The sequence below is a fragment of the Physcomitrium patens genome, chromosome 19 (genome assembly GCF_059467195.1).
Source record: "Physcomitrium patens ecotype Gransden chromosome 19, ASM5946719v1, whole genome shotgun sequence".
Lineage (NCBI taxonomy): Eukaryota > Viridiplantae > Streptophyta > Bryopsida > Funariales > Funariaceae > Physcomitrium > Physcomitrium patens.
In genome coordinates, this window is record NC_143428.1 from 1,462,887 (window position 1) to 1,488,097 (window position 25,211).

General features: G+C 40.3%; 2 protein-coding genes across 3 annotated transcripts; one reads left to right on the top strand and one right to left on the bottom strand.

Moving 5' to 3' along the window:
• Positions 1 to 156: 156 nt before the first annotated feature.
• LOC112295824 (uncharacterized) lies at positions 157 to 19,350 on the bottom strand. Of its 2 annotated transcripts, none has more exons than XM_024547807.3 (39): positions 18,247 to 19,350; positions 16,887 to 17,416; positions 16,601 to 16,743; positions 16,308 to 16,434; positions 15,890 to 16,174; positions 15,593 to 15,748; positions 15,082 to 15,297; positions 14,793 to 14,890; positions 14,414 to 14,594; positions 13,755 to 14,200; positions 13,074 to 13,197; positions 12,613 to 12,711; positions 12,387 to 12,458; positions 12,015 to 12,143; positions 11,595 to 11,751; positions 10,779 to 11,161; positions 10,295 to 10,381; positions 9,553 to 9,896; positions 8,992 to 9,354; positions 8,276 to 8,503; positions 8,041 to 8,131; positions 7,766 to 7,843; positions 7,051 to 7,341; positions 6,360 to 6,557; positions 5,685 to 6,176; positions 5,412 to 5,573; positions 4,648 to 5,037; positions 4,448 to 4,530; positions 4,144 to 4,248; positions 3,732 to 3,969; positions 3,140 to 3,505; positions 2,867 to 2,968; positions 2,531 to 2,674; positions 2,094 to 2,182; positions 1,763 to 1,845; positions 1,404 to 1,519; positions 1,114 to 1,199; positions 879 to 978; positions 157 to 650 (listed from the first exon to the last, which is right to left on the bottom strand). In XM_024547807.3, the coding sequence occupies exons 1-39, from the start codon at positions 18,737 to 18,739 to the stop codon at positions 582 to 584; spliced, it is 7,944 nt and encodes a 2,647-aa protein (XP_024403575.1). In that variant the 5' UTR covers positions 18,740 to 19,350; the 3' UTR covers positions 157 to 581. The 2 variants fall into 2 exon arrangements, with proteins under 2 accessions (XP_024403575.1, XP_024403574.1); XM_024547806.3 differs by having other exon boundaries at positions 872 to 978.
• A 1,537-nt stretch (positions 19,351 to 20,887) lies between these two features.
• Positions 20,888 to 24,090, top strand: LOC112295809 (uncharacterized). The gene is made up of 2 exons (XM_024547782.3): positions 20,888 to 21,530; positions 22,099 to 24,090. The coding sequence occupies exon 2, from the start codon at positions 22,321 to 22,323 to the stop codon at positions 23,257 to 23,259; it is 939 nt and encodes a 312-aa protein (XP_024403550.1). The 5' UTR covers positions 20,888 to 21,530; positions 22,099 to 22,320; the 3' UTR covers positions 23,260 to 24,090.
• Positions 24,091 to 25,211: the final 1,121 nt, after the last annotated feature.

A 25,211-nucleotide genomic window follows, 5' to 3' on the forward strand; every position in this document is an offset into this window, starting at 1 on the left:
ATGTATGCATGATATGAGGGAGAATGGAATCTTTTATCGTTGAATATTATAACAGGTGCCACTTCCATCAAACAAGAACTTTCTGCTGAACAAAGAGAATGTTTGTCGATAATGGAATTTCTTCATGAATAAAAGACACGAAATATCAAGATATACTAAATGTCAAGTACGTAATGCTTTATGAAAAAAGATATGACATTGAATAAACCAACACAGCTGAATTGCTCAATCACAGCAGAACCTGAGGCCCGTTTCACCATTAAAAAATCAGGAATCTAACGACCAAAGTCCTCATCTCATTGGAAGATCTGAGTATATGAGACTGGTAAGCTACAAATGATCACTCATCTATTTTGAAATGAGCATGGTACTGCAATTTTCTTTCTCAACAACTTTGGTCGATGGATATGGAAAAGAAGAATATCTATACAGCGACAATAACTCATGTGAACTCTCATCTAACAAAGCTTTTATCGGTTCTACATTTCAGAAACGTAAATAAGAAATGCCGGTATGAATATATGAAAACAAGGAAACGTATCTACGAGAAATTAATTAATTGACGAGGAGTTTACAAAGGTTTACAAACTGTGGGATGTCAGCCACTGCTTGCACAAATCTTCCACTGCCAGAGAACCCGTCTGCCGTGCCTGTTCCAAACAAAGTACACATAAATTAACGTAGATCATGAACATCCGAATAATCGTAAGCAATGTCGTTCATGTCAAGGAACAGGACCACTGATGAGATATTCCGGTCCGCAGCCTACAGTGTGAATAGCATTGCAGTTCAACACCATAAAAGACGCCTGCTACTAACATATGATAAGTACGTATTCTTTTGATGAGGTAAAAATCAAGTATGATCCGACATGTTACCACATGAGCGACATATTGCACGTCTGATATGTTTTCACTGCGTGATGCTATTTGAAATGCACTCTTCAAGCGCCCACAGATAACGCAAGCCAACACTTTTCTGTTTCACAATAGAAATGGAAAATAAAAGCTTGGTCAAATCGAGTACACAAGCAACATATTTTAAGGTTTTACCAGAAACAACCTAAATGCCAAGGCATCCAGTCTGGCATGACAAAGTTGTAAGAAGATGCACCTGTGATTACTTGAAAGCTTATCAATCAAACCAGTTGGTCGTTCTCTATGACGGTTGGCATAGACATTAATTGCAGCACCCAACACCTGTCCCAGAATAATATTAGTAAGTGCTTGGTTCAGAAAAGAAAAAAAGAAAAAAAGAAAAGAAAAATATGGCACATGCAAAGTAATGGGTCTAGATGGGATGCTGGTCTGGAAAACAGGAGAAAGTGCGAAATTTTCTGATACTAATATACAGCTTTTGCTGGAAAAAATCCAGTGAAAGAGAATCAAGATATTCCAGCACACCTGGTCCCAATCGTCATCCTCAATGGTGCCTTTAATGTTCCGCAGCAGCTCTGCCAGCTGATTGCTCTTCTTCCTTTCTGCCAAGGAGGCAGCTACACCCGCATAGATGTGCACAGCTGCCATAATTGAATGGAAGAATTGAAGTAAGATTTTGTGAAAGCACATGAAGCAAAAGAAAGCAATCAGCAAGAGATTAGTTTGAAATATGTTCGGATCTAAAACAGAGATGTGCTTGAAACCAATTCATAACATCGACATTAACAATGGATATGACTACAAGACAAACACGATTCTAAAACATCTGTTCGAAACAGCCGGCCATCAAATGTAATAAAACTTGAATATCGTCGTTTCTGTACCAGTAAGGTTAAATTCATATATGATTTGGAACGCCAAATCAAAATTCTTTTCCACAAGCTTCTCAGCAACTTCACATCTCCGCCTGTACCAACAAACCACATGTTAAGGAGCTATGATCTAATCTCAAAAACCTTGACTTATTGCCTCGACAAATGAAGATTTCCACGCCTAGAAACACTTCGTAAGACCTAAAAAGCAACTCATATTATCACGAAGTAGACAGGAAAAACGAGAATTCATACGCGTTTAAATGACAAATATAAGTGTGTAATCTCAGAAGAAAATTGGAATGAAAGACATAGAATCAACTAGTCTGAACTGAAATCTTACTTGACAGTATCTGCATCGTTTGGGTTCCCAAACAGTGAGTGCTTCCACGGTGGCCCCTCAGAGTCACCAAATGTGCGGACTACCTCAATCTTAGATTTCAATATCAGACAATAAACAGGAATCAGCAGCCAGTTTCCAACTTACAGCACTTACATACAATATATGATATTCTACATAATTGAAAAGAACCTAAAACTAATGCCATCTCCTGTGGATAGATGAAAGCAATCTAATGGGCAATTATTTTTCGATTTTTTTAATGTGGCTTCCGAGGTGCAATATCAGAAGGTATGAATTAGCATCAATCTTGAGGCGCAGATACATGAGAAGTAAATGAATATACTGCTCAATGACCGCGACCACTCATCTTTGATTCAGTGGGTGTTTACCGGGGATCTGATTCAATACTTTGTCAAATATACAATCATCACTCTTACTTGTATGGCAACTCGAGCTGTGAACTTGATTAGCTCCTCTTCAGTGAGTTTCTGCGAAGGAAGTTTTCCTCGAGGTGCTTTTGTGGCACCTTTTGCTGTCTCTCCCAATTGCTGTCGTGCCAATAGACCTTCATCAAAATGTACCTGCCATGAATTTAACAAGAACAAAATTAGAATTGGTGAAGTTCCAAAGTCCAGAAAGCGTACATAATACTGTTATTTGAAGGTATCACTCTAAGATGAACACGGATTTAGAAGAAGTGAAATGATAGCAGATGCCGCAGCTTAAGACCTAGTTTACCACCCATCTCTTCAAGTTTCTCAGATAAAAAATACCTTTGCGTGTTCTAAATGACGCAAGGCTTGTTCTTGATTGGGTGAGTTCAAAAAGAGCTGGATACAGCACAACCCAGCAGCCACGTAGTCTTTTTTCAGAACCTGCACAATACAACAGTTAGCTTATAAAGCACATCTTTAAATAATGTGGTTAGAAATGCTAATAAGAGACATTCATCGAAATTGCCTAAATTTAGATTAGGTAGAAGATAACATCAACTTCGCTGCCATGATGCATCATCAGTGGAAAGAGCGAACGAGTTTTAAGATCACCTGAAACCGGTACAGATGATTGAAGTGTCGATGATTTTCAAAGAAATTACAGATCTTCGTAAGAGCTTGAGCCGTATGTTGAGCTACTGGTGAATCTTGGTTATTAGATTCAATGATTCGGGCAGCAATAACCCTTTCCAATGTTAGAACAACTCCATAAGCAACACAGTGCTCACAAAGATCATCCAATGAGCCGTAGTCAGTGGCCAGAGGGTCAGGCCTATTAGGAGAAGATGAAGGAGTCTGAGATTGGAAGGAAGTTGGAAGTGGAGGCGGTGGGACGCTATCAAAAGGAAAGAAAAGGTTGCAGGCTTCAGTATAACGGCAGTGTTGAAACATAAATGACAAAAGATCCTGGCGACAATGCTGTCATCAAACACACATACATCATCATTGTCAGTTCTATTTTGGAGATCATGTCTATACAATTAGTTTAAAACAAGAAGACTTCTTCCACGAATTCATGCAGCTTGACAGCATACGTTAACTTTTAGATTGTGAAGAACGCTCAGCAATGATGAACATGATGGTCTAAAAACAAAAATGCTTGTGCAATACATGTGACAATGCTTGGAACAGTCGAATATCTGACCTCCTGCAGGTAATGAACACACTCTTCATAGCGAGTTTCATCAAGATGGCTGCGTGGGGGTGAGTCATCTCCATTGATCTGTGGATTGGTGGTTTGATGGCTGTCTGCAGAATCTTCTGATGATCGACGAGACCTATCAGGTTTGTTGAATGAGGGAACATATAACACATTCAGATAAGAATCAGCTGAGAGTGAGTCATCTGAAGAAGTTGATACACTTCTAGCCATGTGTGCGTACCTGCAACCACACCATTTCCAATATCCATAAGTAAGCTATCAACCAAACTATCATAATTGAGCGTAGGATTAGGAACTTAGGGCAAATCATAACACCCAGCCTCAGCATAATATATCACATCATATAACAAGACACCGTTGGCAGTAAGGACAGCAGGAGTATAGAGCTACTTACAGTGAGCGGGCACCATACAAATCTGCTGGCGGTCCAGCTTCCATAGCCATAATGATTCTTCGCACCACTATAGCTGGGTCTCCAGTATGTAACTGCAAGCAACGCCTGAAAGCCATAAAGAAGTATGTGATCAGATATCAATATTCAACGGCTGCACAAGCATCTGATCCCAACAAACAACGCAGATAAACCTAAGAAGCGGGAACTCTTGAAGGTATGTTGCAAAATATTCTGAAGTTGGACAGAATGTAACTCTAGAATACACTTCATTCAAATAATACTACAGTGCAGGAGCTTTACTCACTTGAACTTTACCCTTGCTTGAGCGTAGTGCTCAATACGAAGGAGCGCGTAACCCCATGCTTCCCAAACTAGGCACGGATTAATCTGTATCATTGAAAGGTTGGTCAAATATTCATTATGTGAAGACAGAAAATAGTTTTGGCGATAATAGCTATCAAATAATTTCCTCATACTTCCACTCCATGGTAAAGTGCTATGTACCTTGCATTTAGTGCACATAAAGATAGCCAAGTTGTAGCGTTCATCCGCAATAAGCCGACCCCGCAGCTGTTCGGCAGCAATGTCGTCGATCAAGTCATCCAAAGAAGCTGGAACATAATTACCAAACAGAGTCTGCAAAAGCTCCACCCGATTAAGCCAAATTTCTGCCTGCTCAAGAACGTCAGAAAGGTTAATTGCTTCACTGGGGTCTTTTTTAGGAGCTTCCTTTGAACTATCCGTGTTATTTCCAGAGGTTGCTGTAGATGTTGTTGCTGTGTCTCCTAATTCCGAAGGCTCACTGCAGTCACCGTCTCCAGTTCTGGGGCTGTTTGGTGGCTTATCCGACTTTCCAGTCAGTTTCCTTAGTTGGCCTATCGCATATTGCAGAGCCTACATACAAAAAAGACAAACAAACGTATAAACGAAGATACTTGGATACTAAAAAGAGTTGACAGTAAAGAACATTCTTAGATTGAGGGATCCTTAACTAATCGACGGAAACGCATTTATTTTAAAATGCACATCCGGCATCATATTTCAGAGTACCTACAAATCAATTAATATATCCATAGAGATCGAAAGCGATCGAAGATTCTCGTTCATGTGTACGAAACCCTAGGCTGGTGTCAGCATTGAAGAACAAGACATAATAGTAATTCTTGTAGTGCTAAATGCAGTTTTCCAGTCTTGCTTGTTTGTAACTCAGGAATGTGGCAAAAATCCATATAAGTGCAGTCGAATCAAGGACATCACTAGAACCATACCTGGACAAATGCATCTGCAGCGTGAAAACCTCGCTCTGCAGATTCGTTGAAAGTAGCACGAGGTAGCTGCTCAGAAGAGAGATGTCGTTTTATTTGGACAATACAAATATCAACAGCTGCTTTGGCTGCCACCGCCTCTGAAGAGCACAACTCAAGGAGCGCCTGAATAGAGAAATCACCTCAAGCTTAGAAAATCTGAGACTCTAGACTGATTTTTTGTCTAGTGCTTACAATGATCATGACAATGAACTGAGTAGAAAGGTCAGCTTATACCTTGAAAAGAATGCAGCTAGGTGCACTTTCGTATCGATGCGAGTTACGAACAGCATCATCCTTTATTTGGTCCCCTGTCAGAACCCATTCCTCGGTAATGGTCATAGGAGCTGGGCGTTCATAACCCTCAAGGGCAGTAAGCCCAGTAGGTGTACGATCCTCAGGAACACCAGCCAAGGCTTCCCATGCAGCCTTATGAGAAGGTGGAAGCATTCCGGCTATTTTCCTCTTGCGACTACTGTTATCTTGATTGGAGATCCTATTTCCAGTGTCTCTCTGTGTCCAAGAAAATGCTCGTCTCTGCAGCGTGTTGAGTCCACGATTGAAGTTGGACCCAGAAGTGGGAGTCGAAGAACGAGTGAGTGGTTTAGCAGCAGTTATGGTGGACATTGAGCTTCGACGTTCAAGAGGAGTACTGCTAACAGTCAAAGCTTTTGTAGCGTAGATTTTGACCAGCTCATCGTCTTTGAGGGATGGAAATGCTTGAAGAAGCTGGAGAAAGAGCATACCACTACGTTATAAATAAAAATAACAATTTAAAAAATAAATAAATAAATAAAAACCCAAGTAAACATTTGGTGAAAAGCATCACCCTGAAGGACACAAAACGCGTTACCAAACTATCTCTATGAAAGGTATCGAACGATTTCCCTGTAAGCAAGATGAGTTACACACTTGAGAGGCAGCTCGTAGTTGTTTCCCCATAAGCAGAGTCTCAAGGATGAGTCGTGGATGCTCATGTAAGGCAGAGCAACGTTGTTGCCATGGTAGTGGCAAAGCTCCAAGCATTCGCAAGCCTAAGGCTAAACGATCCAGTCTTGCATGTTCTTCCTCTGATAGGCTTCCCACTCGCCGCTTCAAAAAGAAATGTACCTGCATGAACAAAATGATTTCAGGAAACTCAACATGAACAGTTTTTTTTGGACATGCGAAATGCATAAGAACCCCAATTATTCTCTGGACACAAACCCCGGCGCAGCATGGCTGACGGAAGGTAGACACAACATTTCCGTTGTGTTCAATGCTCAGGTTAAAGTAATTGAATCACCTGCAAGCCAAAATGATTAGCTATTCAACAACAATCATGCGCCCAAAATTAGTACGATGTTTAATACCACAATGTCACTTGGGCTTGGATGATATTTCCTCTGCATTATTGACAACAAGCATATCCGCTGTCCTCAAGACCTCCTGAAGCTTTCATTCTTAATAAGTGCAAGGTATTATATACAGGATTTGTATGTTTCTCGGACATTAAAAAAATGTAGGAGAGATACAGAAACGAAATCATCCACTCCATGGTTGCGATATCCTTGCTCAAAATCAAAGAACTGAATCCCCATCCACCAGACAAATACGTACTCACCAACAATTGCTTCGACTGAAGATTTGGCAAAAGCTCCATTGCTGCCATGGCGACTGGCAATGCATCCTCAGGATTATGCAGGGAATTCAAAAAGCGTAAACCGCCAGCAGGACCACCTCCGCTGATGGGGTCGGTAGTCAGCAACTTCACTAATTGGCGACCTTGTAGTTCTCTCCGCAAATCATTGGACAATTTGAAGGACTCTGCAACATCAAGTGCTGCCGAGACGGCACCTTTCCCAGCCAGACGAAGTGCCAGTCCTTCAGGATCACTTTGACAAAGTGCTTCAACCTGCACAACCGGTGCATTAGTCCTTCGGAAAGAGCCATCTTACAAGCACTTCACAGCACTAGAGATCAAGGTAAAATGCCACGAAAATTCATACAGATCCAGCTAGAAGCTCCTTCTAAATCACGAACTGAGAGGTGACCATTACTCTCCGAACTGATGAGATAATGACCAAGAAACAGGGACTTGTGTCAGCACTTTAATTAGAACTTTGGAGGTTAGTCTCAGGCTTTCAGACACGTCATAATCAGATAGTTTGAGAAGTTCAGCAGCGGATTAACAGACCTTGTCCTTCGGTGATAAATTCACGGTTGGGTTTTCACCCAGCCAACCCTAGAGCTGGCACAGTATGTCAAAGAAGGTGAAAAAAAAAAAAAAAAAAAAAAAAAAACTAGGTTTTAGCTTATAGAAGTTTAAAGAACAGTACCTCTTGCCACTGGGTAAATCGGTTGTCAGCTCGTTGAATCCGACCATACTGCTGAAGAGTATCTCTTTTCTTGACTACCTATATTTATTGATGTGTTCAGACAAGAATTCAATAAGCTTAGAAAATACGAACAATTATCAAAACTACTTGAAATCAAGAGTAAACAAAAGCCTTATCTGCACGAGTAAAAACCTAAACCTTCGTACGTAAGGGAAAAAATATGAAAGACAACTGGACTCTGAGATCCAGTACGATTGAGGCTAAAAGCAGCAGACCTCAAGGTACAGAGGATCATCGGTTGGCAAATGACAGCTGCACATGGTGAGGACATCAATAGCCGCATCAAGATCCCATCTCTGTAAATACCTGCAAAATCATCCCAATCAGTGGAAAGTAGGAATATTTCTTAAAGCCAAAATGCTAAAGATAAAGAATGCACACCTAACAATAAAAATATCAAGTCAATCTTAAAACTGAAGAATACAACTTATCATCCGGCAAATGACTCACTTTAAGGCAAGGGTCGCAGCCAGTGTCTTGTTCCGAAGACGAATACAGTATTGCCAGCTGCTGTTGTAGGGGTGACTGCTATTATTTCCTTGCCATTGATTTCCAGATTCTGATCCAGTTTCCTCCCCTTTCTCAATCAACAACTGTAACAACTCGTCTGGAGCGCCATCTCGCAACCATCTGTCGGAGACAGATAGTGCTTCCACCAGTTTTCCTTCCTCCATCAATCTGCCACATAACAAGCCAGAGAAGCTTTTCAATATTCAACACAGTAGAGAAATCGGATTCTAACAAGGAACGTTCACTTCTTATTTGCATGCCAATGGCATCCATAAAGACACCAATCTAATGTTCCTGACATGTTGCTGCCGTTCATACCATTCTCATACGAACCCTTCGTATTAAAATTGATCCTCACTCAGTTCCCCGTCTTTCACGTCTTAATAACAATTGAATATGACAACGAGAACATTAAACACCACAGGAATGTTCTTCTTACTTGGAAAAATAGTAATAATTGCATTTCGTTGGATATAATTAAACAAGATAAACACCTAACTTCAGAAAGCTACTAATCACACACCCGCCTGCACATAGTCAGAATGAAACTGCTCCAACCCCTTGGCAAAATCTTATCAGGCTTTTTAAGGAAAAGCGCTACATTCAAAAAACAAATTATATATATATATATATATATATATATATATATGCATTACCTTTGGACTGCCTCAGAGTAAGGAGCTTCATTCTCCCAGTCGAACATAAGAGAATATGAGCTCGTGCGTTGTCCATTCTTGGCCACCCCAGAAGTTGACGAGGCAGAACTACGATCATTCAGTGCAGAGGATTCCACATTCCATTCAGATGCTAGCTCTGAAGTTCCAGGCAAATCATCCTTCTGGTCAGAATCAATTGGCAAATGTGAATTTTCTAAATCAGGTTCACGAGGACGTTTAAGTGACGCTTTTCTATCATCTTCTCTTCCTGCATCTCGTTTGAACTTGTGAGAAGACGTAGATACGTCCGACAGACTTTGTAGCTTTGCTTGCAACTGAATCCACCGATTCAATGTAGGATATCTGCACATTGAAACATCTTGTATCATGATATGTACCCAAACGTTTCAACAAGGTCAAAATAAGTTAATAGAAAGCAACACAACAAATTCGTCAGTTTGTACGATTTACAGAATATATTACCACATACTTGACCCAGAGAAAGATAGAACACAGATGCTCAAGGTATGATATCAGGCAATTGGGGAACACATTAATTACCTCTCAGATTGTTCCAGGGCAAAATCGAAGAAGGAACGGTCCGCATCTACCGCAGCACTTGAATTAGCTATGGCTGGATCATTAGCTCTTGTTGTGAAACAACTTTGACCAAACACACAAGCAAGAATTGATCGTACGGGAGAAATAGTAGCAAGGTGCTTCACAACATCCAGTTGTAGTGGATACAGTTGAGGCTCCTCATCCTCATGTGCATTTGTTTGCACAACATGGACATCTCCCCTTTGAGTGCCAGGTTGAACCACACGTGTTGGGAGCTGTGGTATACAAGCCCAGCCCTTACCTCCACGAGGAGGATACACTGGAGGTACGCACGCTGAGATAACCTGCAAGACTCAGAAAGAAACCCCCCCAAATTGTAAGAACATGGTTACTTTTAATTACAAATTTCACTAGTGAAGCAAATACATTTTCTTTCCTTCATGAAAAAATATGTATAAGCAATTACAAAGAGCAACAACTACTGTGCGAACTTGAACGTGCAAACAGGTACATCAGTGTTTATTTAAGGTTTTACAAGACTGCATTAAGTATCTGCATATATCATGATGTTTGTGAGCATGTCACAAGTTGCTTGCTGTTGTCGGGAGATAGTAAGGGGAAACAAACAACTTGTAGAAAAGGTTTTCGATAAGTGAACATTTCCTTCAGAGATTCAAAATACCCAAGATCAATCACAAGTAAGATGACAACAAGATGGCAAATAGTACCAGTCACAAATTACCTGGTGAACAAGATCTGCACCCATGATTTCAGCAACTTTGCCTGCGGCATCTGCACTGCCCCTCTCGAAAACGAGTCTTGTCAATAGCTGCAGGGACAAAGAATTAGAGTGTAACAATGGGTTATCCGTTCTAGATCATAATAATCAAATCCAACTCATTCCATTCCGAAATGCAGCTAGCCATCAAAACAACTTCCAATAATTCCAGGGTCAAAACTTAGAATCCAACTAATAAATGGAATCAAGGACTTGAGCAAACAACTGGTACACAGCGTCTGGAATTGAGCACAAACTACATAGGAGCAGCTTACGTTGTACTGTGAGGAATACATTTAAGGCGAATAAAAACTACACAAACCATCATATCAAGTCAGAAGTATCCTCAGTTTACAAAGTCAAACGCTTTTAGGATGTCATAACATCTCCAAAATTCATAATGAAAAGCCCTCTGCAGATGTGGCAAAAAGTGTTCAGATGGACGTACATCATTAGGGCGCTCATAAATGAGTGTGAAAAAATTGAAGTCATGGGTGGTATCCACACCATCTACAATGTCGCCGACAGTTGCAATGTATAGTATAAAGGCAGATAGATATGCCATAGGCTTGCTACTCAATGGTCCAAGAAAACGCTTCATCGCCCCCTTAGTAGCTACTTGAAAAACGTTATCATCGGTAAAGTCCCTTGAGACTGACCCTGCACTCGAGGTTGACGTTTTGGAGCCGTGCCTTGACGGAACTCGTAATCCAAGTCCCAAGCCAAGACTGTGTTCAGGTCCAAGCAATGACTTCCCTTCCACATACGGCCCAATCAATGAGTCTTCACCCTCCTCATCTGCCAGTGCCTTAACAAGATTATGCAGCTTCCCTGCATTCAGACAGCAGCATGTAATACTTGAATTAAGAGGTCAGATGACAACCGGTTAGATTTGTTCCAACAGAGTCACAATGAGCTGATCACGCTTATGTCCTCGAGAGAGGATATCTCACTGATGTCAGCAAATATCTGGGATATTGAGAACCAAAAGGTGCAGCAACTAAGGAAACAAAGAGACTATTTAAATCGCCCGGCAAACTGTGAAATTCAAATGATAATGTCCCCAAGCCACATACGTCAACCAGCAGACTGCCGCAAATATCCATGATACAGTAGACAAAGAATAAGGAATTATTATTTGAGAGAGTCGCATAATGCTGCGCTTCAATATTCTAAATTCAATAAGATCACCGTCAAGTGTTTAAGTGAAACCGAAGAACATCAGTATGACATCAGAAGGTGCAATAGTATTCAGGTTTGTTACCACTTAAAAATTGACGTTTTCCTTTGAAGGCATCTTCTATAGTTTGTTGCAGAATGGCAAGAGCCCTCTGTCGGAAGACTTGACGAGTACTATCAGTCCCTGACATTGACACCATGTCTGCACCAGACAACACAAGTTGCAGAGCCCCGACTTTGTCCTGATTAACAAACACCACCAAAGTTCCCGAAAAATCCATCGTTAGATACCCCCTTGCCTTTCAGTACTAAAATTTACACAAAGATTAAACCCTCAACTTTCCTGGTTAGTGCCTTAATTCTGATTGAGTCGAGAAGATTACGACAAATAGAACAACCAAACATCATGCAAAGGTAGATAGACCTGCAAATCACTAAAATGATTGATGTTTATTAGCAACTACTAAGCCAGGACCGTCACCTCAGGCAAAAAAGAAGCACCGACCTGTTCAAGAAGTTCATTCAGCCGGATAACTGTGCGTTTAGCCACCATGGCCATGCAGACCTCCTGTCGTTGCTCAGGCCCTTGACCTCTTGCTCCTGCCTGTTGAATTTGAGATAGAAGGACACGAGCCTGCAGAAACAACCAAAGTTGATTACCAGAGCTATCTAACAGGTGCAACTTTTATACAATAGGCTACACTCAAGGATCAAACATAAGGTGATTGGAAAAAATTTAACCTTGTGTCCTTGAAGTATTCAATTATTGACTGAACATAGTGGAAGGACTCAACTTAAGAATTGATGCTCACGTAGTTGCTCAGAGCAAAGAGACAATAAATATTGGAAAACTTAAAGATAGTAGTAAGATACACACCCGATCAAGAAGACGTCTCGCCATGTCAACTGACCTCACCGAAGTTGCAGCAACATCAACACAGAGTAGAACCTGATATGCAGTTCAAATTCAGAGTTAACTGGTCGCTAAAATTTTGGTGCCAAGCAACCACTAAGATAAGGCCTATCATACAGATCAAAAACATTTCCACAGAGATAATAAATAAATAAAGGAAACAAAAGCCAATATGGACATTTGACTTTACAGTGGCAAGAGGCGCTAGAGGTGCTTGGAGAGCAGTGAAATCAAGGTTGTCATCAGCAGTTGACAACTCCTCTGCGACTCGAGAAATAGCATCATCCACCTACACATCCAGAAAACTTCTTCAAACTTCAACTTCCCTTGGATGTGAATAGCAAGTTTATAGCATTCATATCAAATGCCAGGAGAAAAAAAAAAAAAAAAAAAAAAAAAAAAAAAAAATGTTACAAGGACTTCCCTCACTAGGGTACTGCTTTGTCTCATTCTCACAAGCCAAGCATAGATTATATGAAGAAGCCGAAAGTAGGAACATAAAACGGACAAACAAAATGAGGTGAAGGCCTTCCAAACTAGTCAAAATAAGTCAGCAACTATGCAAAAATATCCAAAATAAAACTAAAACTAAGATAAACAAATGCTGTGGATAACTTAAGGGTAGTTTGGGAGTTCAAGTTCCTAACGCACCGACACTCTCGATACAGCACTATCAACCCATTGAGCAAGCTGCAAGGAAGCTGCTTCTTCAGGAGATAACTTAAAGCGACGCACCGCCTCTTGACCCAGGTCATAATGATTCCTCTGAACACACCTGTAAGTGCTAGTATTAATTAACTGATACCGCGTGACAAAAATCATCTCCCTCACAACATCAGATGATAGGAATGTGCAAAGTAGTACCTTTTCTAAAAAAAACGCAGGAAAATAAAATAAAAATAAAATAAAATAAAATAAAAGTCAGATTCAAATATTGCTATTGAGGTTGTAACAAAGAGCTTTTTTTAATTTTTAAAACCATAAGCTACGGATAAGAAATTCAAATTTATGCACTGCAGAAAGTTGCCCAAAAGTGGCAAATATGAAAGCTGGGTTAACAGTTGTCATAGAAGTGATACTAATTAAGCAGTGAGGAATTAGAGACATGGCAACACCTACTTCCTGTGTGAGGCGCAAACTGTCCCAACATTATTAATCTGAAGGCACAAGATTTAATTTGAACGTATCACAACTCTCCAGTGTAACACAGACCAAGAAAATGAAATAGAATAACAGGATGTTCGAATGCTGACATCAAAGAATCCACCGATTGACATCCATTTATCCTAATACCACCTCTTCGTAATCACTGATTCGGTCAAGAGCACCTACATGTTCAGTATTGTAGAAGGGGCTGCTCGCAAAACTGCCAAGGCTTCTCGCCATTGCCAAGGTCGCTGAGAAGATGAAGTAAGGCGCTGCAATACTCCAATTCTCCAATTCCAATCATCAACGAATAGATGCAAGGCTTCTAATTGCTTCAACCAGGCTTTTTTGGCTGCTCTGCTAGGAAAACTAAAGCTTTGAATGTTGACCTTCCTAGACAAGCCAATTCTACTAGTAGAAGGACCCCTTGTATCCAACTCTAAACCGGCAGCCGGCATGCACTGCTGAAGTATTGTCAAAATGTTTTGAATGAAAGCAATCGCGGATAACTTCTCTCCTTCTCCTGAGTTAGTATCTCTTGGCTCCAAAATAAACGGGTCGTTCATAGTAGGAGCTTGGATTGTAATACCATCCATATGCAGGAGCGAAACTATGATGCCCATCATAAACACCTGCATGAGATGAGAATATCAAATTTATGGGGTTGGCATACCCAAAGAGTTAACCATAACAAAGGCACAATTCATCCATCACATCCAGCATGAAGTTATCTAGGAGATTAAAAATGTTGGTAAGAATGCTCTAAATATGTAGTAGTAAATTCTCTACGAACAATAGAGACCACTGTAAGATTGATTAATTGTGATATTGGGGTGTTCACAAACCCGACGGACAGGCGTTGTAATAGCATCCAAATGTTCTCGGAGATGCTGTAAATAAATGACTGCTCCATATGCCTTTGCCTCCTCCGATTGGTCGTTATCCGTAGAAACCTCCACGGAATTCAAAGCAAGTACTATAGCTTGTAAACCGTAGTGCATGTGTAAGAGCTCCAAATCAAGGTGTCTGCAACAAGAATGTAAATCAATAATTCTATCTACAACACAGGATATCACATTGCTAAAATGCGACAAGCACACACACACACACACGCACACACATCTATGAGTATGTGCGCGCGCAAAAATGAAGAATGAAATTTACAATGCCACTACTTATCACCTTACGCATACAACTTCACAATGTCAGGTGTATGGATAGAACCTTTGTCGGTAGGCTTCAACGGATGAGCCAGTTGGCTGCAGTTTAACCAGGTCTAGAGCTTCGGTGAGCTTAATGTCAGGAACGACGTCAAAAAGAACCTAAACAAGAAGCATATCTGTCAGCAAGTACTCACTAACAACTTAAATACAAAATCATACAAAGAAGCAAAATACAAAATCATTGTACAAACCACCCATTGTTAAGGTGATCGATGTGCAACTCCATCACAAGTCCATCAAATACCATAATTAAGTCAACAAACATTTACATAGGGAACGAGTAGACCCACCCGAATAGGAGAATGAAGAGTTAACCGTTCAAGAACTAGATTGGCCACAAAAGGATCAGCAGGACCTTCGATATCCTCCACTTTAGGGCGACCACCCTTGTTGAAGATTCTTGTGCTAGCCGACTGACCATCTACGCCTTTGATTGAACGAGCAGCAAAGTATGCCAACTCCAAACGATAACATAGCTGATCGCAGAGCTGGTCCACACATGAGACCTAACACATGGCAATTTAAATCACCCATCTAAGGCCATGCCAATTTTCTCAGCCATCTATATCCACAGAATTCTGTAAGCACTACCGAACAAGGTAACTTGCATTGGGGTCCTATAGTACATTAGATTTCATAGTAGAACAAAAATGTAGTACTACCAACTTAGCCAGAGGAGAGAGAATACATGTCTCTGTTATTCCTTCCACAAAAAGAACGATTCATTTCGTGAAGAAATCTCTATGGTCCTACTTTTGCAGGATTCCAAGATGTGATACAGAGATAAGATTTAAAGAATACCTCATCTGCAGCTCTTCCATGAGAATGTCCCGTAAGTTTTATCTTACTATTCCAAAGTAGCTCCATCAGCTTGCGACGAGATTTGGTATGACCAGGCAGGAGGTCCCAACCCATGACGGCAACCAATGGTTGAAGTCGTGGAAATGGGGTCACTATCTGCATTCACAGAATTACAATGTTTGAGACATGACTACACATCTCAATCCATTCACGCTGCAAAACTAAAGATCGCGCCTAAATGATTTCGGCACATCATTCTTCGATAACACAAAATGAGAGGTTGGAACGAACACGTACATCTGCAACTTTCTGCAATTGGCGGTCTTTAACGGAAGCAAGTGCTGCCTTCACCACTAGTTCCAGCACATGTGCACCATCAACACGCGCATATTGATAGAGTTCTCTTAAACATGTCCGAACAGCTGAGGTTTCAGTCATTGCAAAACTTCCTGACCCAGAAGAACTACCCTGTCGCAGTTGCTCCAGACGTTGGTGTAGTCGTTCCAACGGTGGAGGGTACAACAACTGGGGTGATGCCTTAAATTGCTCCAGTTCTTCTCGAAGCATGTCATCTTGAACAGACTGGTTAACACATACAAGCCAAGAGAGCTTCGTAAGTCTGTTAATGACTTCTATCCTACTCACGTCGACCTTGCTTTCGCTAACCACTGTTAATGAAAGTCTACAAACACTGAAAGGAAAGGCTCTGAGCTACCTCTATAAGTTTTGGGAGAAGTATGCTCCCAGAAGAGAGACTGCACTCATAAATGGCTTGAAGAATAGAATCATGTTGCTCCCGCGCCAAGAATTTTGCTTCTTTCAGAATCGAGTGAATTGCTCCACTAATTAATGGTCAACAAACACAGCACAATCAGAAGGCAGAAGAACAACTCATCATCTCTAAACTTCTCAGATGCATCCTGGACGTATCTATAGATCCTCCAAGCTGCATGCGTAGTCAACAACAAGGCATCCGCCAGAGCCAAGATAGTGAATGGGCTTCCTGACCTGCAATCAGTTTTTGCAATTCCAAAATCTTCGTGCAGAAATCGCAAGTGACTTATGGCCTTGAGCAATTGGCCCCCTTCAGCATCTTCCATTATTTGATTAAGATGTGCTTGTTGTACTTCCCTTTGAATGTCTGACCCCAACTGTGAAAAAATGAAGAAAGATCACGTTCAGATATATCCTAGTACCATAAATCTCCAGTCCAGACCAAATAAATGGATAATCGAAGACCGAGAATGCTGAGACTGCTTGTGGCCAGTACACGGGATACAGTCCGGGGTTTCACCTCAAAATGTTCAAGCGTGCTTAGTAAGGTGAAGTCTGTTCTTGCAGAATCCTCTTCAGGCCCTTCATCGACCCTGTTCCTGGACGATTCTGTACTTAAATCTGCATCCGACTCCCTTTGAAGGTCCACCTGAACCCTGGAGCCACCCTGCTGTTGTCGAGCTATATTCTGACATAGTGCATCGAGAAGATCTGGTTGACGGAGAGTCAGATGCCGTAGCCATTTCCTGTCCACTTCTGTAAACGACTCCTTAACTTCTTCGTAAGAGCCAGCAGAGCCAGAAGATTCAGCTCTATCAGCATCCCCATCTCCACCCTGAGCTTCACTCAATCTGTCATCCCTGTTTCCACCTTCTGATCCATGTCCTGTAATAAATCTAATTGACCGATCGAGCCGCTCTAGTCCTGCTGCAGCGACTTTTCGAACAAGCCGAAGTCCAGCTCTTTCATCCGGAGGACTCCCATCATCAGTGGTCTTATTGATTGCAGGTGCTGTCTCCGACGTTGACACATTACCATTTTTCTCTAAACCTGAAGAACCAATCAGGATACATAACCTTAATGTTGCAATAATCAACAATTTGAACATAGTAGTAATAGTACTACCAGTCCTCTCGCCCTTGCAATTATGTAAAAACAAATGAATAAATGAGAGTTAACCTGAAGGCTCCCAATAGTTTCTTAATTGACGGAGAAAGAGCGAGTTGGAAGCTTAAACAGAAATAATTTAACATTACGCCAGAACCCCCAAGCAGGGTTTAAGGTTCAGTAGGATGCAACCCTCGGGTAATGTTCCTCTGTGCTCCATTTAACAGTGACACACAGCGCACGCATCACTGTCTTTCTGAACCTCCCTAAAATTGTGCCATCCAAAATTTCTTACATAAATTTTCTACGACACCTTCCATATGTCATTTACAGGTTTTATGCTTAGCGACAATATTTTAGCCATTAGTCCTGCCCTACTTGAAGCCTCTTAAATAATTTCTATGATATCAACCGTCTCTCAATCATGACTTCCGCGAGCTAGAAGAAATTATCCACAATTTCTGTGTGTACCGCGCATTAGGACTCAACCCGCTACATCTTGACGTGTGAATGAAACTTTTGGATTTCTTCTCCACTTGCTCATGATTGGACTAGGTTTGTCACTGGAAATATTTCAACCGACCTCATTAGCAGGCACTCTCATTGCATACCAACTATCCAAACACAAAGGGCCTGCTTTAATTCCCGAAACACCAACCGCACATTGTGTCACGTTGCTTACAAAACTGGCTCTATATGGCGATAGGGTTTATACAACAATCAATCTACCTGGCATTTAAGTCTCAACTAGAATGCAAATCGATCTCCCGTACCTGTACTTCCCGATAACTCCTTCGCAATTGTCGTGCCATTCTCGACCACGTGCTGCTTAATAAATTCAAGGAGAAGCAAAAATTCGATGCAGTCATAAACAGGACGGCAGTAAAATTGCCAATGGTTGCCTCGAAATTCAGGTAAGCTAGACATCGGGGACGACGACGCTGATGCTGCCTCGAAGGGATCATCCTCTGTCTGTGCCTCAGTTTTTGTTGTTCCGCGATTGGTGTCATCCATAAGCTTTTCCTCCATAGCGTGCAGCTCCTGGAGGCAAAGCCAAGCCATGTGCGCAGAGGAGGGTACGCTCTCCGACCACACCACCCCCTTCAAAGTCCATATCTTCTTAATCACCGTTTGGTAGATATCACGCGCCAATCCAGGACTTCGCACGCTCAATGTCAACAAGCATGCTCGAAAGAGCTCAAATTGCGACAGAAACAGGTGATTGGCGATCACCGAACCCAATAACTGATCCTCCTTGCTCTCCATGGGCTCTCAATCCCACTCCCTCCCGCACACGCACACACACACTCTCTCTCTCTCCCTCTCTCCTCCTTCTCCTTCTCCCTCCCCCTCACCTTCCTCTTCCCCTCCGGATCATCCTGACCCCACCAACCCCAAATCCACGAAAATCCCTCGAAAATCACAAAAATCACACCAATCACAACTTATTTGAAATTAAGTAGAGCAACCCTCGATTCCTTCGCATCACTAATCAGAACACCCTCCCGCCCCCAAACTCCACCACGTCTCAATAGTCCCCGCATTTATCAATCAGTCTGCTCTCCATCAACAAAACCACCCAAAATCTCAAATCCCTCAAACGAATCCGGGTTCCTGTTAAATCCCGTCACCGTTCATACATCTGAAGGGCACCAACCGCGAGGGTCCTCACGAGAACCTCAGCGAATATCCGAACAGAGAGGACGCTCGCTCAAGGCATCCGCTCGTTCATCCCCAATCCGGCACCAAACAAAGCGATGTGAACGGGAAGCCGCAATAACGGGACAGTGAGAGAGAGAGAGAGAGAGAGAGAGAGAGGGGGGGGGGGAGGGGGGGATTGGGGAGGGCTGAACGGGGGGCAATCGCGAGCAACATGAATCGAGCGAGGCTGTGAAAGCACTTGGAATTCATGGAGGTTGCGAGGGGGACGGCAGCCACGCCACGCCCCGCCACGCCGGGCTAGGCCAAGGCCCAGGCCAAGCGAAGGCGGGGGGCTGGGTGTGTCGGGCTCCCGTTCCCCGGACAAGGGCCCCATTCGCGTCTTTTTCCCGACCTAGTAACTTTTTCACCGCGGGCAGTTTCCCCCCTGCCCCAAGAAAAAACCAAAAATTAACATACAATTTCATGTACTTAGTCTGGAGAATTTCCAAAACACAATATTAAAAACTTCTCATGATTTTTTTATAATATTTTTTCAAATTTTCTGTTATATATATATATATATATATATATATATGTTTTTTTAATCACTCTTGTAAATTTTATATTTTCTAAAAATTCACCAAGGATGAAAGAAAATATTGTAGGTTTTTATGAATATAAATAGAAGTATGTAAACTTTAAATTCAAAATATTTAATGCGGCAATAAATTATATTTTTTAAAATAAATAAAACTTCACGTACAACTTAAATAGGATTTTAAAACTTTGACAAGGAGCTTTGGAAGCAGTATTGGAAAATATCGCATGAAAATAATAATAATTTTGTAAACAATAGGTTTAGTGTCTTTAATAAAAATCTATAAATCTATAATTTTTAGGCTTTAACATTAAAAAATAAATTGGAAATTATTAGCATATTTTGAGAGTGGCATGCCAGTTATATTTTTCTTAACTCTTTTGTATTACAGTGAATTTTTTTAATGCCTTTCAACATTTTGAATTTTACAAAAAAATAACATTTTAGAATAAATAGATTAATTTTGTATTTCAAATCATCAATTGTAAATCCTTCATAACAAACTTCAATAAGCTTGGCAGAAACATTCTTTTTTATTATCATATAGTTCTAGTAATTTGGAAATGTTTGAATTTTTTATTTAATAAGTTTACTGATGTATCAATTTTCAATCAACTTGAGATTGAATAATTAAGATTTAAGGAGGTTACAAAATACAAGTACTGAAACGTTACGTAAAATTGTGATTGTTATTACTTAAAGGTTTAAATTCTAAATATAAAGTAAGTTAGAAAAAACATGTTTAAAGACAAAGTTACACATTTGAAGAAGTTTTATATTTGAGAGAAAAATTTCAACATTTGAACAACTGCAGGTCCAGCATAAATGATTTGGTTTAATAATATTTTTAGGATTATTTTTTGAATTTTTTAACAGTTACATATTACAAAGATAAAAGACAGTCCATAAAAGAGAAGCATTGTTCATATTTTATTATAAATACAACCTATTTATACTATCCTATAAATATTTAATCCAGTAAATTCATTTGAATTTTCATCATGATATAAATTTAAGTATTATGGGTATAATTGTTTCATGTGACCAATTTCACATGTGTTGCATGGACACAAAAATTAGTACCCAATTCTACCTCAACTCCAACTATAATCCATGTATAACAATGCAAAAAAATGCAAAATTGTCAACGCATAACAATGCAAACTTGTTAGTCAATGCAATGCAGATAACAATGCAAAATTGTCAATCATTGACTCAGGTCACATAATTTTAAGTTTTAATTTTTTGCGCAAGAGTTTATAATGGTGTGACCAAGTCTCGTGATTTAAATGCACTGAATGAAGTCTTCACTTAAGTATACAACAGTTATAAAAACCATCTATACACATATTCTATTGATAATGCTGTGTATCTGATGACAATCATGTATAAAATTTTACTTTTTGTTTTTTTGGCTTTTTTTGTTTTGTTTTGTTCTTTTGTTTTTTGAAGTTTTATGTCAAATCATGTTACGTTTGTTATGTCAAAAAAATAAAAATAAAAATAAAAATCGTATTTGTATCTAACCCTTCTATTAGAAAAAGTCTTTCCACTATTTTAACAAATTTATTTTAAAATAAAACTCGGTGGTGGTTATGAAAGCAAGTTTGATTTCTATTGGTTGCAAAAGATAAAGGGAAACAGAACCCTATCCCAAAGGTCCAAGTTTTGTACATAAACATTTTTAGAAGTTGTATGGGTTAATGGATTTTGCCATTGCGAAGAAGAAGAAGAAGACGAAGACGAAGCTGTTTGTAGTGTAAAATCTGTATCTAATCTGCATGTTCAGAGCAAGGCAGTCAAGGGTAACCTTCAAGAGTGAGTGTGACGCGTTCAAACCTGTATTCGCAATTTCGGAAAAGTGGAGGGTGAAGAAAACATGATCTGTCTCTTCATTACTCGAATTTTCTCGTTTTTTTCATTATTCTCCACTCTCATCACATGGTGAAAGTTATGTTGATATTTGTATTGGATTCTGAGTTTTATGAATTTCATTGTAGCGGAATCGTCTTCATTTGCTGGAGCATAGAAAGGATTGTTGTGCTCCAGATTCGTCTCCGCAATTGAAATGCTGTACCTTCATTTCAGTGATTGAGGAGATTTTTAGGTCGAAGATATTGTTCTCTCGGAGTGCGCTACAACTAGATTTTTCAGTGGTGTGAGTAGGTTGCAGAATCAAGTGTTTCTCGATTTTTTCAAGTGGGAGTTCATGTATGACACCTCTCAATTTTTTGATCCGGCTGAAATGGAATCCGTCTTTCACACGAGTCGTATTGGACTATTGTTTTCAGAGATACACACTAACTAACTAACAACGTACTAGAGGTAACTCTAGACTACGCTAGTAACTCATTTCACTTGATATGATGTGATTTTTTCCTGGCAGGATGTTGTGTAACCTAATTTGCCAACCCAACCGAGTCCACTTCTGGTTCAGATTGCCAGAGGTGGAAGCCACAGGTGCCTACAATGCAAAACAGCCGCTCTCTTATCCTCCAACTTCCTTTTCATGCTGCTCAATTTTCAGTTCTCACGTCCAATTCAACGTCGTTGCAAGTAGTAGATTACCTTCCACAAACGGATTCAGTCGTTTGCAATTTTTTTAAGAATGAATGGATGTGAAACGAGCACAATGCCAAAAAGATCACGAACACGGTCCAGGGGTAGGAGAAGAACAAGCCGACGACCAAGATCGAGCTCAAAAACTGGATTAAGGCCTAATCCGAAGAAGAAAAAGTCAAGCTATAATCTATCAACTGCAACGCTATGTGATTGTCTTTTCAATCCTGAACCAGCGGGTTGGCTGGATCGTGCACTGTATTACGACAAGAGATTGACGTGTTGGCTTCGCGACCAAGGCCTTCGATTATTCTTGTACCTCCTGTTACGGGCTATGGAGCTTTCTGGTGACGGTGTTTGTTTGATTTCGACAGCGGCAGCCACATATCTACTCCCGAAGAAGAAGCTCACTCCCGAGGTTCGCATGTTCTTCTTCAACCTTCTTGGAGCTTTTATTGTTGATCTGGTCATCGTGACGGTGATCAAATATTATGTCCGATTATGGCATCAGTCGTCGAGTTGTCAACCACACTCCGTAACCTTCGACTTAGAAAACTCCACCCGACCGATCCTGGTGGTCACCTTCTTCACCATGTACCTGCCAATGTGGAAGGATCAGGCTGCCAATGTTTGGCTGCCATTCTTCAGGAGATTGGTTAGCAACAAGGTTGGACTCGACATCCAAGACGAGGGAGTGCAGTTGGCGAATTTGCTTGTTAGCATTATTACCTGGCTCGTCTTCTCCTGGGCCGTTTCTACCACATCGTCTCGAATCATTCTGGGCCGCCATTTTTTTTTCGACGTGCTTGTGGGTTGTCTCGTAGGAATTCTGGAAACGCTTCTGTACAGCAAATTCCTTGTCATTCCTGATAAGGTCTCAGAGGGTATCCACAACTACCTCATCTTCTTCTTCGGTAATATTGAAAATCACGTTCGATTTCTTTTCAGTAACTGCAAGTTTCACATTGAAAATTTGGTCAAGAGGTGATCCAGAACTGATTGATGGAGCATGTGATGCATTTATTGCTCCCTGCCCTAACCTTATGAAGCAACTCGAGCCAGGGATCCCTGACTTGTATACCTGGAAAAGAGTTTCTGAGATAATATCAGCAGGGCTTCCAAAGCCTACGTTTTGAGTATTGAACAGTGATAAGTTGATTTGAGCACGTCTGAAGATTCTCTCTACGATTGTCGAAGCGGCGTAATCTGGGTGAGGACTTGTAGCTTGCATCAATGCATCTATCGCCCTTTACACTAAGCTTTTTTCAAGAGTTCGATAGTGGAAGGTGCTCCTAACTAGCCCAAGCTGATTGAAAGTTGATTCATGTTATGCTGTGCTGTATATGTGACAATCCAACTGTACACGGAGCAATTGATACGTTTCATCTCCAAGCAACTGGTCCTGTCACCTTTGTTCTCTGCACCATTAGCCGTGGGACGTACTCTGCAGATGCTTAATGTCGGCAGGTTTTACACTTCGCATCATGGCAGAAGATTATATACCAGGTCGACAGACAGGGTCAGGTGGGGCAGCGCACATTCTCATTGAAGTTTTAGAGGACCGGGTGCATCTTAACATGCTCATAGTGAAGTCCACAAGTCTACATTCAACCACTTACCACGGAGATTCTGGAAGACAAGGGGCACGGATGTGAACAGTCTGTGCAGCTTAAGATTCTCTGTGTATTAGGATGGGTGAATATGAGAATAAGAGGACGAAGCATAGAGATTAGACTTGTGAGCAGGAGGATCTGCTATGTACCACGAAGATAGTAGAGTGCTAATGGCCAATGTTTGCAATATGGTTTTTGGTTGATCACTGAGTATCATAGTCGCTGGAGATCTATTATTATGTTGTTCCTGGTTCCTTCGAGTAATCTTCTGTTACAGATCACAACACGCCTGAGTAGGTTTGCAGGGTGTCACCACAGCTTACAGAATGGCCCACTGCACTTAGATGCACGACACCTTCTTTACCGGCACTCGCCAAAAAGAGAATGTTGGGTTTCACCTAGAAACGAAACCTGTAGCATTCCGGAAGCGGCCGCAGAGGAATAGGTAATCAGCTAGTAACACGATAATTTTTTTTATCATGATTTTGTGCAATTTTAACAATTGTTTTATATGCTTGCCCATTCCCACCCACAAATTTGGAACTTACGGCCCTTTGCAAGAGCGAGGGAGGGCTAAGACGAAGTGCTAAGGAGAAGTGATAAAGCACTGAGAAATATAAATACAATATAATATATAAACACAACATATAAATACAACATATATAATCTATCAAGCACGTTGCCATGATTGAAACTTGAGACCAATTTGAATCTACAAAAACCCTCAGCCACTAGTACTAGCCTTCTTAGTTGTTGATTTTATACTATAATCTCACATTATTAATATTAATTGCTGTAGAGTAGCAAAAATTATGGTGGTATTAGCAACATCGTAAATTCATTTATGGACACATAGTTCGAAGAAGAAAAAAACACTTAGAAATTTTGTTACATTATCAAAAATAATTATTTTAAATAGTAGAGGCATTACAAAAAAAATAGAAATAAAAATAAAAAATCTTAATTTAACTTTGTTATAATAATAATAATAATAATAATAAATTTTAGACTAAGTAAATTTGTTAAATATTAAAATTTTATTTTTACATAGTATCTAAAGTCAGATAATTGAAATTTAATTATAAGAATAAAAACATGAAAATAAATCATTTAGACATTTAATTGATAAGGTGTTTTTTGAAACTAAATTATTTAAAAATCTATCTCAAATTTTTATAGAATTCGTTTTAATCTATTTTTATTTATTTTTTGGTAAATTGAGTTGAATTTTTTGTTGTAAGAATTAAATGTCTTCTATGATACATAATTTCATTACTTGCACAATTTTTATTTTTTTTTCTTTTTAATTTTAGAAAATTTAGAAAGT

Excerpts from the sequence above, each read along its gene's own strand:
- LOC112295809 (XM_024547782.3), top strand. The coding sequence starts at position 22,321 with ATGAATGGATGTGAAACGAGCACAATGCCAAAAAGATCACGAACACGG.
- LOC112295824 (XM_024547806.3), bottom strand. The coding sequence starts at position 18,739 with ATGGAGAGCAAGGAGGATCAGTTATTGGGTTCGGTGATCGCCAATCAC. Across the intron at positions 11,162-11,594 it reads AAAACGTCAATTTTTAAGTG|GGAAGCTGCATAATCTTGTT; the intron begins GTAACAAACCTG and ends GTCTGAATGCAG. Across the intron at positions 1,520-1,762 it reads ATATGAATTTAACCTTACTG|CTGTGCACATCTATGCGGGT; the intron begins GTACAGAAACGA and ends CAATTATGGCAG.